The 16,484-nt window shown below is 33.1% G+C and overlaps 1 protein-coding gene across 1 annotated transcript; it reads right to left on the reverse strand.

Annotated features, from left to right (window-relative positions):
- Positions 1-13,077: 13,077 nt before the first annotated feature.
- On the reverse strand, positions 13,078-16,108 carry LOC131610486 (pectin acetylesterase 2-like). Its single transcript, XM_058882445.1, has 12 exons — positions 15,800-16,108; positions 15,508-15,590; positions 15,037-15,166; positions 14,846-14,919; positions 14,586-14,672; positions 14,381-14,505; positions 14,230-14,290; positions 14,067-14,120; positions 13,910-13,987; positions 13,723-13,828; positions 13,470-13,615; positions 13,078-13,384 (listed from the first exon to the last, which is right to left on the reverse strand). Exons 1-12 carry the CDS (start codon positions 15,993-15,995, stop codon positions 13,268-13,270), a joined length of 1,257 nt encoding a protein of 418 aa, XP_058738428.1. The 5' UTR covers positions 15,996-16,108; the 3' UTR covers positions 13,078-13,267.
- Positions 16,109-16,484: the final 376 nt, after the last annotated feature.

Genomic DNA, 16,484 nt, shown 5'->3' on the forward strand with positions numbered 1-16,484 from the left:
TCTCTCAAATGATGCCTTTTTTGATTTTGGGCCTAACATCAAAGTTGTAGAGAATGAAATTTCCTTGAGAGTAGGCTTTGGTTGGACAATTTCTGACAAACCATGTGAGAGTTATGACCAGTCAAAGTTGAGTTGACTTTTTAGTTAAAAACCCTGATTTGAACCTTTGATTAAGAGAGAGTGACTTGAGTTTAACCATCGAGCCTTGAACCCTTGAAGATGAAATAAGACGGGCAAGTTTTGGGGTATGACAGCCGGTCCTGACTTTTTAGAGGCCCAGGGCAAATAAATAAATTGACCCCTAAAAAAAACTGACGTTTTATTCGCCCTCCAAAATGAATCTCAGAGACAAGATCAAATATATGAAGTCTTGATTGTTTCTAACAATAAAAAGAATTTCAATGCAGATAAATAGCCATATGCAAATCATTAAAGAATTCAAAATCGAAATATGATTAACTGAATTAAGAATGAGAATATTTTAAGTGCTTTAATTGCTCTAATTTTTAGGCAGCAGCTACTTTTTTAAAGAAATGAAACTGACATTTTCTTTTGCTATAATTGCGAAAAATCAAGTCGTATAGATAGAAAACGTAGAAGTATGCATAAATCATATCTTGACCCTAATACGCAGGTTTACCAAAATGGTAAGAAGTTTATTTTTATGATAAAAAAAATAATAAATCAAAGTACAAGTGATAATAAATTTGATTTCATAAAATAAATTTGATAATAAATAAGTTAATTGTATGACAAACTTTAAAATATTTAACTATAACATATAAATATTCTCTAAAATTTATATTAAAATAAATTAAAATAAAATTTATAAGGCTTACAAGAATAAAATTTAATCACAAATCTCATTAAAAACTTTAATTGATTATATATAAATCATTTTATAATTAAAATTTAAGAAATGAATTGTCACAGAAAAATTAAATTAAAAATTCATTGCAATAAAAAATTGGGTCACCTAAGGTATATTTAATAAACACATTCAGTTGGAGTGAAGTTTTGAACCCAGAACACAACAGTCCAAAAGCAAGAGCTAATCCGCTGGGTTAGCAGCAATGAATTGATAAACAATTTCGCTAACATTTATCTATTTTACTATTTCAGTATTATAAATTTTTAATTACACTCTCCAAAATTTGAGGCCCTCATTTTATTGAGGCCTTAGGCCGTGGGCCTGCTTGCTCTGGCCCAGGGCCGGCCCTGCACACGTGACAAATATTATTAGATATGCGATGAGAGATTGACAAAAAAAAAAATTTATCCTAGTTGAACCCACAACTCAAAGTTATGCTCGATCCTCTCATACTTGAGTGATTCCCTACAATCAAACTTATTACAAATTCAGAGTCTCATGATTCAGCAGACTTATACATTAGTTTCTCTAACACAAAGAATTAACATAATTGAGTCTCTTCTGAAAAGAGTTTACATACAACTTAATTCTTTTGAAGAAATACAATCAAATAAGAGATAATTGTTTGTTTTTACAAAAACTACTCATTACAGAATGCAAACAAAATTAAACACAAATAAAATATATACAATGAAATCACTTAATAGTTGCTTAACGAAATCAACCTGAAGTTATTGACCACATATTGAATTCTCAACTAATAATCCTGATCCATATGAAGTTTATATAAGTCTATAACATGTGTCAAAATTTGACACACATGTGCCCAAAAATGAAAAAAATAAATAAATTGCTTATGTGGTGTTTAGTATAGTAGACAGTAGAGTACATAAAAATTGATTCGACGATGTAAAGCTTTGAATGAGCGATAACCACGGAAATTATTACAAGACAGGTCTATCGTTCATTTGCTATAGGTAGATAACTGAATTTATGGCACATCATTAATGCATTCTCAACAAACTGAGAGCGATCTTCATTGATAGTAGGACAAGTTTAGCAAATATGTGCTGACTTTTTTTTATAAACTAGTAAGGGATGTAAATTCAAATATGCAACGAATCATCGGTTGATTTATTGGTGGTTGACGTTGAAGTTAGTAGAAAGAATTACGGTTCAATTTTTCGTAATTTTTTTTGAAAGAAGTTTCAAATTACTTGATGTTAAAATTGATTCTCAAACCGGACTATACCGGTGGTAAAAAGTCAAGATGTTTAGAAGGTGTGTTCTATTGAGTTAAAACAATAGCAATGCAAGTAGATATGGATGAAAAATGGTTCAATTTGAAGTGGAGCATACCTATGAAAATGAATGAATTCATACTTTTTGTTTTACGATTTTGTAAAATTGTCACTAGAGAAATTATCAGCTCGATTCGCATATTAGGTCGTTTTCTTTAAAATGTTTTGCAATATTGTTCAAAATTGTGCAACGTAGACGTTCAACCACGATGTCTCTAAGATAAAATAATTCAATTCTATATTATATGATTACTACTTGTACGATAGATAATTGGTCTAGATATATACTTTTTGATTGTACGAAGACCAATTGAATATGGTATAAATATCACTCATAGTATATGGCATAAAATTCAATCGTAATAATTTCTCAAACGAGAAAAAATTCAAATAATTCTCTAAAAGAGAATTCAATAATAATTGTTCGACTATTCAAAATAATTTCTCAAACAAAGATAATTCAAATAGTTCTCTAAACATAATTCAATAAAGCCTATTTCATTTGAACATTTGTTAATAAACAATTCAACTAATGTTAAATAGATTAACAAATTAAAAGATCAATGAGATTAAATGTTTGTTTCATTGACTCTTCCGAGTTTACTTATTAACATAAGTTTTATGATAATATTTATTTGAAAAAACTTATGAAAACAATTTATGACAACAACTTATGTACTGTTCATAAGATTTTTTTTAATTTATTTTCATAAGTTCTTTAAGATAATTAAGTTTTATTTTTTATTTTAATTTAAAGTACAAAATACAATATAATAATATTAAAACTCCTCTCTAGGGCGATTTCCAGCAGAGATTTGGGTTTTCGGCGACTGAAATTCTGATAGCTACAACTGCAAACCGGAATACTGGGGAGATAAAGTACATAAGTTTTCTTTTCATGTGTTTGAAGATGGCTCGAGGTCGGGGACGACCGAAAAAGAAGGTATCTTCCTCGTCGATCCCATCAGGGGTTTAGAAGCAACACACAAGGAGCAACAAAGAGGACATTAATGACAAGGGGGCTGAAAGCACCGAAGAAATAACGGAGAATGAAATAGTAGTGACCAAGACAATCGAGAAGCAGGACAATGATACAATAATTGAAAACCCTAAAACAAATTTGGGGGTTGAGAAACTCTGGGTGGATGTAATCAAAGATAACTGTGTCATTGCTAACAACATACCTATAGAGTTTGTTGCACCAAAGATTGTGGATGGTGAAGTTGAAATCCAAATAGAAGAGGAACACATTGAATTTGAGGTCAAATTTTGGGAGACATCGCTAATTATGTATGTTTTGGAGAAAACCTGAGTATGAATGTTGTGACGAACTTTATGATTAAATTCTGGAACTTCATCAAGCTCCCTGAATTGTACTAAGATCAGTGGTGGAGCCAGGATGAAATTGTTGATTGGGCCAAATATTAAAAAAAAAAAAAAGAGTAACTAATAAAAAATATAATGTTAAAAATGTTTATTTATTTACCCAAGAGCACTTGAATGAGATGGTAAGAGATCTCTTCCGCATTATTCAAAAAAATTGGGTTAGATCATGGTTCTGGACATACAACCTTGTTAAATTCTTTTGAGGGATCCGACTCGAAAGATTAGTCTGTACAATTGCACGTAGCGATATCTCATTTCTACCCAAAAAAAATCATTCTATTTGCTTTCACTTTTTTTGTTACTAACAAAAATAAATGTATAAATTGTATTTTTTTTAAACTCTTGTGCAAAAGTGTGTCAAATTATACTATAAAATTTATTGATACATCTTCAAAAATCAACTAATTATTCTCAACATAAATTAACTAATTATTGTCAACGTGTCTAGCAATATTATTATGTTATTTATTTTTGTAGATTTACTATTTTTATTTGCTCTTTGTTCAATATATTTGTATAGTGATAATTGATTGAAATCATTTTATGTGAAAAAAATAACAACAAAACAATCTATGCGTGTTTGTATGCGAGGAGGGAAGAAAATCAATAACCAAACAAAATATGAATGAGGGTGTTTAAAAAAAATACATTCAAAATTTATTTTAGAACAATTTTAAAAAATTGAATTGATGGAATTTTTAAAAAGAATTATTAATACTCAATAAAATATTAAGTTTGGTAATATATAGACAAATATTTAAAAAAAATTGTAAAAAGACTCAATAAAAAAATTTCAATTTAAACATCAACTAGTAGGTTTTGAGCCCATGACATTGAGGTTCTAATTATATAACATATCCATTCAGCCATTGTGTATTTATGATAGCATGGTGCTTTATAAATTTAAAAATATTAAATTTTATAGGAAAAATTATATATTATACCTATTTTTAAAAAAAATCATAAAAACTTTGGGGTGGCCATGGCCACCCCCCGTCCCAAGGAAGTTCCGCCCGTGACTAAGATGAGGGTTTTTTCATCATGAGATTTAAATTGTTTGAGGATTGAGATGAAGTTTTTCAAAGGGGACCTTACACTTCTTGAATATGCTCATGTTCCTCACAGATTGGAAATCTGGTATCTCTTTGGCTCGAGGCATGTTACGTATGGTTCCAATATGGGTAAAGTTACCTAATCTACCTCTACACCTATGTGGAGCTAGGAGTCTGGGGAAATTTAGGAGTGAAATAGGGAGGCCAATGTACAATGATAAATGCACTGCCAAAAAACTTGGAGTCACATATGCAAGGATTCTTGTAGAGGTTAATGCCACCCAGAAGTTGTGCAAAGAAATTAGTGTCAAAGATGCTGAAGGAAATAAAATGAAGCAGAATGTATAGTATGAGTGGCGACAAATATACTGTGAACGATGTCATAGAATTGGACATAGATGCAATAATGAAGGCCAAAAGAAACAAAGTGTAAAGACATGGAAAGTTGTGGAGAGAAAAGAGGAAGAAAAACTTGCTGAGATAAGGGAAACACCACCACAAAAACCTAGTGATAATCCTAAATGGCATGAGGTCAACAGAACTAGCACATCTAAATCTAGAGGAAAGGGGGTTTACAAAGAGCCTGACATAGACCAGGTATGTAGTGCTACTTGTAACGCCCGGAAACTCGATTATTCGCTTACTTTAGACGTTTGGAGTATTTAGTGAAATTTTTGTATTTTTGGACGATTTAGTCGGTATTAGTTCGGGATAGCGGATTGACAATTAATCGAGATTTTTAATATATTTAGTATTAGAAATATTATTAGAGTGTCAAGTATTATTTTGGGAATTTTCAGAGAAAATTAAATTAGACCGTAATATATGAGGTGAAAAGTAAACAGGGAGTTTAATAAAATAAAATTAATTGGGCTGAATGTTGTGTTGCCCGTGTGAATTAGTTTGGCCCAAAGTAGAATTAGTGAGGTAATATCTTAGGTTTAGAAACAGTCAGTAAGGGCATAACTTTAGAAGAGGAAGCAGTTAGCAGAGAATTGGGAGAAACCAGTGCACGTGAAATTTGCCGAGCAGAGGAATTTTTGGGGATTTTTGATCGGGACGATTTAGAGAAACCTTCAATCCAAAGGTAAGGGTGGGGTTCTAACTCTATAACTGAACTCATGATGAATAATATGTGGGGATTAGATTTATAGAAAATTATCTCAGATTAATTGTGTATGAATTATGTTGCAAAAACGACGAATTTTATATGTTGTTGTGTGAAGAATTTATGTTGATTGATTAACCGTACAATTGAACTATGCTGCAAATGATTGTTGAATGAGTGATACTAGAAATTGGAATTTTTATTAACCACTCGATAAAGGAAAGGAGACTGAATCGGAGCCAAAAATGCACATGATATAAAATTGCAAGTTACCGTCGGTATAAGGCCACACGTGGTGGCCAATGCTGGAACCCCTAAGATTGTAAGGCCGGAGCCCTCAATTGAGGGAGGGATTGGGGCGGACTCCCTTTACACTTGAAAGGGGAGGGTAAGCGCTTTATTGGGTGTGGGAGTTTTTTTTTTATTATCCTTCACGTGATTACTGCCACTTTTGTCTGTTCTTTAGTTTATTAGATAACCTATAAAATACTTAGTTTTATTGGTAGACTACATGACTATATACTAGGTTAGTAGGATATATATATATATTGTAGTATAGTAATTCTCTTACAGTAACTAATTTAGAATTCCATTATAGCTATTAAAATGATGGCCTACGTACATATATTTTGCATTATAGTGACTCCATCATAGTTAATATATTAGATCTAGTTTAATTGGATTAGTTAGTTCAACTAAAAATCTCAGTGTGTAATATATTAATTTGGTAGAATAACATATCAGAGAAATTTTAATAGTAACAGTATTATATGATGAACGCAATAGGAATTCAGTGAAATCACAGAGCTATTGGTGCGTAGCAGAACGAAATTAAAAAAATAGGATGGGTAATTTAATTGGTAGTATAATTCTAGAACAATTAGAAACAAATTGTAGAACTTAGATGAATTGCCACTGTAACCATTAAACTAGTGGAAATAAGTAGCCGTAACAAAAACAAAATAAATAAAAAAATTTAGTAGCAGGTTTGTAATGCTATCTATTAGGACAGGAGTATATTTATAAATGGACTTGCAGTTTTTAGGAAAGAAAATGTCTAATAGCACTACCAATTCGTTAGCAGCATATAACAGAGTAAACCTTAAATATAACATTGCTTATATATTTGACAGTAAGGGGATGAATTGTTAGAAGTAGCAGTACCCCCACATTGTTAACAGTAGACGAGCAACAATTAATTTGTAAATAGAAAATAAAGTGAATAGCAGACCGGGGCTAATTTTACCGAGTTGAATAAATTTAGGCGAATACGGAATCGATTCGGTAACTGTAAATTAGTGATATTTTGGCGACGTTTTCGGTGATGTTTTGGCTTGTTGCATATTTTGAAATATTGCGAATTTTGCGATGTTGCAGGAAATTAAAGTGATGAGTAATTATCAATAATAATTGATATATTTTGGCGACGTAGGCGAATGCCTTATACGACGTTGTTTTGTGGTTGATTGTGGTTGTTGCATTCCATAGTGTCTCATAAATTGCATGTTGTAGCGACGGCCTGGATTGGCAAAACAGCGACGAAGGCCTATGCCTGTTTTTGATGCCTCAGTTATCTGGCAATTGGCGATGGGGGCTGAAGCCCTGGGTACCACATGCATGATGCATTAGTCGTGTCTCATTCATTTTCTTTATTGCGACGTCGTGCGTGATTATGTGATTTTGATATTTTGAATTGTTTGTGATTGAAATTGAGACGTGAGATATATATTATGACTTGAACCGTAATATACTTTTTATCATGACTTTATTTATATTGTTTGATATCTCACCCTTTGCTTGTTTTCGCCGTTGCCTTTATACTGGTAACGTGCAGGTGATGCTAGTGAGTGAAGAATTAGCTGTCGCGAGTTGAGTCGGTTGTCGCTCTGATACGTAGCACTCGGGGGGATAAAACGATTGTTTTTATTATTGTTTTAATTTCTGAATTTTATTTAGTTTTGACTTAAATTGTAACTTAAAGTTACCGTGCAAAGATGCTACGACTTGAATTGAATATTTATGAAGTTTGATGATTCCGCTGCAAAGTAATTTATTAGATGAAGTGTTTTTTTTAGGATTAAATTAATGCTATAATTTGTCCACTTTCGTTTAAGTGCTATGTATCTATGTGGAGGCATAATTGTCGTATGTGAACTAAATGACGAATGTGACATCCTATTTCATCGTATGAAAATTTTAAAATACTCTGATTTTTGTTTATAATTATCAGGTAGATTTGGGGTGTTACACTACTGATTTTGAATCTCTAAGGATTTAGGGAGATCCTGCAGAGGGCCCTATGAAGATGAAATGATTATTTCATGGAATGTTAAAGGGTTAAATATAACAAGTAAAATAAAAGAGATTAGCTCCCTTCTCTATCACCTAAAACCTGACATAGCTATTATTGTATAAACTAGAGGTAAAGCCTCTAATGTTGATAAAGTTAGAAAGAAATTGGGAAGGATTTGGATCCTTTGGAATGGTAATAGGGTCAAAATCCATGTAAATAAGTGCACGAAGCAAATGATACACTGCATTGTGCAAAACTCTGATGGTAGATTCAAGAATTGGCTCATTGTCATATATGTTATGAACAGGCTGGAACAAAGAAAAGTCCTTTGGAATAATATTGAAAATCTCCATAACCAGTTGCAGGGGTCTTGGGTTCTTATGGGGGACATAAAAAATGTGTTGAGGCCTTATGACAGAATTGGTGCCCCTATTGCTGAAATAGAATACATTTACCTGTTGAAAATGATGGAAAGAACCAGGTTGTATAACATGGAAAACAATGACGACAATTTTACCTCGACTAACAAACATCAGGATAATCCCATGTACACATGGATTGACAAAGTCATTGCAAATATTGAGTGGTTTCAAAGGATTATGTTATCTTAGGTCATAATATGTTATGGCTTAAGAAGGGGGTAACCATAGGGCCCCCTAAATCCATTTTTAAATATATGATATGTCCTAGTAGTGTGGAGGGTTTCCAGCAGAAACTGGAGGATAATTGGAAGAGGTATATGGCAGGCAGGCCCATGAAGGTAATTTGGAATAAACTTAGAAGGCTCGATCCCACTATGAGGAAACTGAACAGACATGTGACTGGCATACAAACTTAAATTATGAAGACCATAGAGGAACTGCAAGAAGCTCTGAATAGAATAAACAATGACATAATGAACCCTCAATGTATTGAAGCAGTCAAGGCCTAGACTAGGGGATGGCAATAATGATTTCTTTTATGACTCCTTTAAGTGTAAAACTAAAATGACTACCATCACCCACTTGTATAAGAATGATGGTAAAATTATCCTCACACAGGAAGTTATAAAAGAGGAGATCCTTGATTTCTATGGTAAGCTCATGGACACTGCAGATCAGAATTTGAATGGGGTGGACATTGTTATGTTGAGAGATGGATGTCAGGTGACTCTGGACCAAAGGAAAACACTCACTGAACCTATAAATGAACCAGAAATTTTGAAGGCCCTTAAAGGAAATAGTGACTTAAAACCCCTAAACTAGATGTATATGGTTCCAAAAATTTTAAGAATACTTAGAGTATCATCAAGCATGACTTTATTGCTGTTATCTTGGAATTTTTTTAGAAAGGAAACATGCATAAAGAAATTAATGGCACCTTAGTCACCCTTATCCCAAAAAACCCAATTTCTCAAAACATTTGAGAGTACATACCCATTGCTTGTTGCTCTACTATATACAAATTTATTGCTAAGATCCTAACTGATAGGTTGGGGAAAATCCTGCTTGACATCATTAGCAAAAGCCAATCAACTTTTATTCCAGGTCAAAGAATTCATGACCATATTTTGTTGGCCTATAAACTCATAAGGGGTTACTCCAAGAAAGGTGAAACTCCCAGATGCATGCTCCAGATGGATATACAAAAATCCTATGACACTATGGATTGGAAGGCCCTTGAAACCATCTTGAAAGAGCTTGGTTTCCCGAGGAGATTTATATGTTGGGTTATGTTGGTTGTCACAACTGTTACCTAAAGGTTCAAAATCAATGGAATGCATTCTAATAGTCTAGTGGAAAAATGAGGCTTGAGACAATGGGATCCTTTATCCTCCTTGCTATTTGTCATCATTATGGAATATCTACATAGGAAACTCAACAAACTTCAAAGGACACTTGATTTCAACTTTCACTCTAAATGTGAGAAGCTTAAAATCATTAATACCAGTTTTGCAGATGATATCCTTCTCTTCTCAAGAGGTAACACCAAATCTGTGGAACTTATGTTGAAGGCTTCCCAAGAGTTCTCTAATTCTAGAGGGTTGGTGGTAAACCCTCAAAAGTGTGAGGCCTATTATGGTTGTGTGAATGAGCAAACCAAAGCTGAAATCCACGATGTCACATGCTTTAATGAAGGCAAGTTGTCTTTCAAGTACTTGGGAATTCCCCTTGCTCCCAAGAAATTATCTAATCATCAATGTTTAGAACTTGTTGAAAAGTTGTTGAAAAGGATAAAACATTGGAGCACTGGTTTTCTTAACTATGTAGGAAGAATCTAACTTATCTGAAGTATCTTGTTTGCTGTTACAAATTATTGGCTCCAATGTTTCCTTATGCCAAAGTTAATCATAAAGAAAGTTGAAGTTGTTTATCGGTTATTTATATGGACAGGAAAGGCTAAAATAGCTAGGAAGTCACTTATAATTTGGAAACATATATATGAGCTTAGGATATTTGGAAGGCTTAATCTAATGTCTTTGAAAATCTGGAATAGAGTTAATCCTACAAATTTTTTGTGGAATATCAACGAAAAAGAAGATACTTTGTGGATTAAATGGGTTCAAAGTTACAAATTAAAATGACACAATGTCCTAAATGCCCCTATGACTGAACAACTCTCTTGAATTCTAAAGGGCATTATAAATATGAGGAATGAGGTGTGTGGGTTACAAGCCTGGACTAACTGTTAGCAAAATGGAAATTTCAGCACTAGAAGAAAATATGAGGTAGGGATGGTAACAAGGCGGGTCGGGGACGGTTATTACCTCCCCCAATCCCAAACTCGAATCCCTAAACAGTCCTCATTCCCCGCCCCAAACCCAAATGGGGATAGAGAATTAAAATCCAAACCAGATCCAAACAGGTTCGGGTACCCCGCCCTGCCACTATCCATTTAGTGAAATCAAGTTTTTTTTAATAAAATACTTATTTTTTCCAAAATCAAATTACATTACAAATAATAAAATAATTTCAAAAACTTTCATACATATATTTAAAATATTTTAAATAATAATACAAATCAAAAAATCTAAACATTGACCATATATTTAATATTCTAAATTATCAAAAATAAATAACAATATACATAATGAAATAAACGGGGCGGATTCGGGTGGTTTATAGTGTCCCCATTACCCGATTCGTCCCCATATTTTGTAATCGGGGAAAACTCAAACTCAAACTCATTCAAAACAGATTTTCCCTGTCAAATTCAGAGCGGGTTCGGGTGGGTACCCCGGGTACGGGTTTTGTTGTCATGCTTAATATGAGGCACTAAAGGGTGACAGAACCAAGGTGACTTGGAGGAAATTATTCTTCAATAACTTTGCGAGACCTAGGGCCCTGTTCACTTTATGGGTGGCTTGCCTTGGAAGGTTGGCAACCAAGGACAAGATGCTTATATGTGGGCTAATAAATGATGATAATTGTCCACTATGTAGCCAAAGGGAGAGTCAAGGTCATCTATTTTTCACTTGTGTTGGCACCCATCATATATGGCAAGCAATTATTAACTAGATGGGTATGCAGCACACGCCTGATGAGTGGAATAAGGAAATTACTTAGGTGATGGAAGCTAGCAGAGGAAAAACGTGAAAGCAAAGCTTCTCAAAATGGCTTTTGCGGAAACTATTCATGAATGTTGGAGATATAGAAATGATATAATCTTTGGGAAAACCATAGCAAAGACTAGTATTGAAAAATATATAACTGATAGCATTACTTATAGATGTCGGGATAGACCTAATATGAGAACTCACATAGCTTATTTGCTTATGGAGTAATTGGTGATCAGATGATTTTGTTGACTTGATTTGTTGTGGGCTGGATCCTTTTTGCGATCGCCTTGTACCTATTGGTTTTGGTTCAATATATCAATATTATTGCTTCCAAAAAATAATAATAAAATTATTGATGTTTATTTAAATAGGTTGGCATGATAGACTTAAGTGGCTTTTTTATACCATGTGGCCTGCCTTTTTAGCTAAATGGACTTATGAAAAAGCCTAAGTCTTGTCTATTTTTAAATATTAAAAAATCTTGCATGGGCTTGTGTAGGCTATTCTATAGACCCATGTTAGATGGTTTTGACCTATTCTCACCCTTACCAGTCATAATAATTTATCAAACGAGAAGAAATTTAAACAATTTTTCAAAGAGAATATAATAATGATCGTTTGACTACTTAAAATAATTTCTCAGACAAGGAGAAATTCAAATAATTCTCTAAAGATATTTCGAAAAAATGCTTGGTAATTTCTAAAAAAATATATAATTCAAATAAGGAAAAACTCATAAAAAATGTTTTGTATATTTTGAAATGAAACATGTGTATTTCTTATATATTGAAATAAGTTAATTAAGGTAAATAACCTAAGCAATATGAGACTTAGAATTTTTTTAATAGTGTAGAACTTAAGTTTTTTTTTAAAAAAAAAAAAATCAGCTCCACATTTAAATATTTACATGTTATTGTTGGAATATAAGTGAGAAAATCCATAAAGATATGTTTAATGTAATGTAGAATAGGTTCTCATCTTCTCTCAATTGATCTCACTACTTGTATACAGAATTTTTACTCATATTTTCTTGGGAATGGATCAAGTGACTTTGATTTTCTATAACTGTTAAGTTAAAAAAATTGGAGGGAAAGTAGACGAATGCGGCGATAGAAGAGAGAAAGAAGAGAAATAGAGAGAAAGTCATTCTGAGTTTCCCTCCCTAAAGTGACCAAAACCCCCTATTATCTCTCCACCCAATGGGCTCATTGATTTAAGCATTTATTCCCAATCCACCACTTATAGCATGAGAATCCTTTAACATAAAGAATATTTCCATTCCAATATGACTTACTTCCACTTCCACTAGTGTCTCAATCCAATTTTATTTTTCTTCCTTTCTTTAAATCTTGCAACTTGGAGCACGAGTTTAACATGCATCAAGCTGAAATGTGGACCATTACACGGTCGTGCTATGCATAGCACCATCGTGTAATTTGAAATCTTGCGATAAAAGCTACAAAATGTAGCTTTACAATCGTCGTGTGTTGGCATTGTTTTCACCGAGAAAACAAACACGCGCGCTTGGATAGGAAACAAACAATTCACATAAAAACGTATAATATATTTCTTTGTAAAAAGTTGGCCGCAGAAGTACAAGCTTTAACTTTGGATTTTCAATCCAAAGAAAATTTATTACCGCGACTTAATGAATCGTAGTAACCTTAACCAATAATGTTTTTCTATAAAATCAAGAATGTCAAATGCACATATTGCAATCACAATGATTTCTTGGTGAACAAACTATGGCAGGTTTTGTCACAAGGATAAGGACAGTCAATGGCTTTCACAACTTTCCGATCGAAAAACCAATTTCCAACCGCGTTCGCAATCCGCTGCATGATAAATTATAACCTTATCAAATGATAAATTCACATGTACTATTTTAGAAACATTATAAATCTTAATTCACGCGCATACCGTGTTGTTAAGAAGTGGAGAGTCACTAGCAAACCATGTATCTTGTCTCTCGGATTGACAATGCGTGAAACAAGAATTTATGAATAATCCAGATTGAGATGTCGTTGAGAAGTCTTTTACGTCATTTAGCATTTGATTCCTGAACTCTGATAAAAAAAAAGAGATATATATTATTACATGAAAATCACATGATTATAGATAAACATCAATTGCTACGCGTGATTTACGCGATAGTAGAGAGTGGCGCGATTACTTTGGAGGAACTCAATTTGGGTCGAGTTACAATTCGTCTGATTCAATTTACAAGCATTCCAATAGCCATGGGGATCGGCCGTAGACGGGGTTAAACTTTCATACAACTATAGAAAACAATTTCAAATGACTTAGTAAGCAAGTAATTAATAGAAAACTACAAGAAAGCGAGCATTTATAAATCTTACCTGCCATCCATCATAAGCCGCGTTCAGCAGAAACAACGGAGTTTGAATATGATCGATCAAGTTTTCAGGAAAGAAGCACTGAAAAAAACAGCTTAAAATTTTCATGTCTAGTAATTCCAAGCAATGAATAGAATAGCATACAGAATTTGGAAATTACCGAAGTTGGATCGAGGTGGTCAAGACAACTTTTTGGCAGATTTTTTTGTACTTCCTACGATTTCAAAGACATCGATGAAATGAAATTACGTATTTATACAAGCTCTTTAACCCTTATACAAGCTTCTACAATCTTTTACTAGATTAAACTAAATATTACATACCTGTAAACTAACAACGCCTCCGAACATTTTCCTCAATGTGCGTTCGCCAGATACATCGATTCTACACGATTGAACAGATAATACACAATCACAAAGTTTACATTGCGATAATGTAGGTTTGAGGTCATATGAAACAAGATATGTTACTTACGCGTCAAGAAAGAATCCTGCATCACTGAAACATTTGACTTTGGTAGATTTTGGAAACAAGCTTCCGAAATCGTCACAATGTAGTATAGTTGCCAGACCGCCCGCAGAGCATCCAGACAAAAGAGCCTAATTTACATTTTTTCTTCTTTAGCATTCTTTGATATTGAAGAATGAATAACAAATTACAATGTTTCAATATGAGAAACCTGTTTGGCATTCTTCATTCCTTTGGACATTAATTCCTCCATTGCAGCTAGCCATATCTTTTGTCCTCTAAATTGAAGGTTTGCAGCCTGAAAAGGGGTATGAATTCACATATCAATCACAATAACAGATTTAGAAGCATCCTTACATACTAGCGCTATGCGAAGTTCCAATCCACAGGACAGAAGATCGACACTTAGACCAACAGATAACAGACATTTGTTAAGTTCTAAAGCATATGTGCTGTCATTCTCTTACTGACCTCATTTTGACTGTCTCCAGCGAAAGATGCGCCATCGCAGTACCGCACTTTGACTCTATTCCAGTTAAAGAAATCTGTACACAAAAGAAGACAATACGGAACACGCAGATTTGAGTAACCATATCATGCAATCTCTAGAAGTACTAAGCAATATTTTGATGTAAATCTATGAAGGGTAGAAAGAAAAAAACCAGGATTTTCTTCAGCTTTATTGCTCAATATCCCTGTGAATGGTATTTGCTTATCCATGTACTTTGACGAACCGCGACGAGTAGTTTTTCTAAAGACACAAGTTCTGATATTGTTACACCATCCTCCTCCCTACACCAAGGTTTTCAAACATTGGTCTTCAAAAAATTGTCATATTGAAACCATTGAATATTGTTAGTGAGACTCGTGAACAAGGTTTTAAATAACGTCAAGGTCACGTAAAGGTTTTCGTGATTTCAGTCAGTACCGGTATTGTCACACCAATTGTGGTCGTCGCGGTCCGATTTAACCACTACTTGTTCTTTAACATTAAAATGGTGAATAATGGTATCAGCGTCAGCACCTATCAATATTGTTTTGTCGCAGTCGTTTTTACTTGCAAACCGTTTTTTAAAACCTTGCTTCTGAATTATGATAAAAAATTTGAAATAGTTGAACATTATATTACATACCTCTAAATTAACTAGCCAATTATTTGCACCAGATCCAGATCCACGATGCAAGTGGTAACCAGGTAATGTTCCATCCAAACATACTAACAAAAACAACAAGAAAAAGCTTAGTGATCCATATGAACCATGATCGAGTTGAGTCGAGTTTCAAAGCTGAACCAATTCTTATCGAGCCGAGCTGAGACAAATTCGACTAGACTCATTTCCAACTGAGTCGAATTATGTTACTTAAGCAATAAGTAATACTAACATGATAGCATAATGAGGTTATAGAGAAAGAAGAAAAAAGAACCTGCTCCCTTAGAATCAGCTCCTTGAATAAGAGTGAGTGGAACCATGAGAGATTGAGGTTGAGAAGAAGACACTTGAGTTGAAAAGACATCGTTTTCCAACATATACAGAGGTGAAAAACTCTCTGTCTCAGTCTCAGATCTAATCACTGAGATAACAAATGAAAACGTTATTATGAGAATCAGCTTCATTATCATTCCTCAGAAGCTTCTTCAACTTCACTCTCTTCTTCAAACTGTGTCAAGTTTTTACTGAAAATGTATATAAAAATAATCAACAGAAAATATTGCGGAGATAATGAAATTTGAGACAATAATGGTCGCACAAAACATTCACGGATTATTACAAATTTGTCGGTCTATAAACAAATATTTGATTTTTTTATATATAATAATAGTATAATAATTTAATAGTCACAAGAATATCATCCCGTGAATAAATACGACAAATATTTTATTTTTAATTAATATTAATTGACTTTCTAAAACAAAAAGGGAATTGTATATGGATTCTAGCTCCTCTATATCAAATTACTACTTTGACTATATAAATTAAAGAATGTATTTAAAGAAAATTTACTGGCAAATAAAAGGGAAAACATAAAACTAAGGAAATAAATCTTACTAAAATAGTAAAATAAAGTAAAGAAATAAAAAAATAAAAATTTGATTTTGTATAAAAAATAG

Source organism: Vicia villosa, linkage group LG6, assembly GCF_029867415.1.
Source record: "Vicia villosa cultivar HV-30 ecotype Madison, WI linkage group LG6, Vvil1.0, whole genome shotgun sequence".
NCBI classification, from domain to species: domain Eukaryota; kingdom Viridiplantae; phylum Streptophyta; class Magnoliopsida; order Fabales; family Fabaceae; genus Vicia; species Vicia villosa.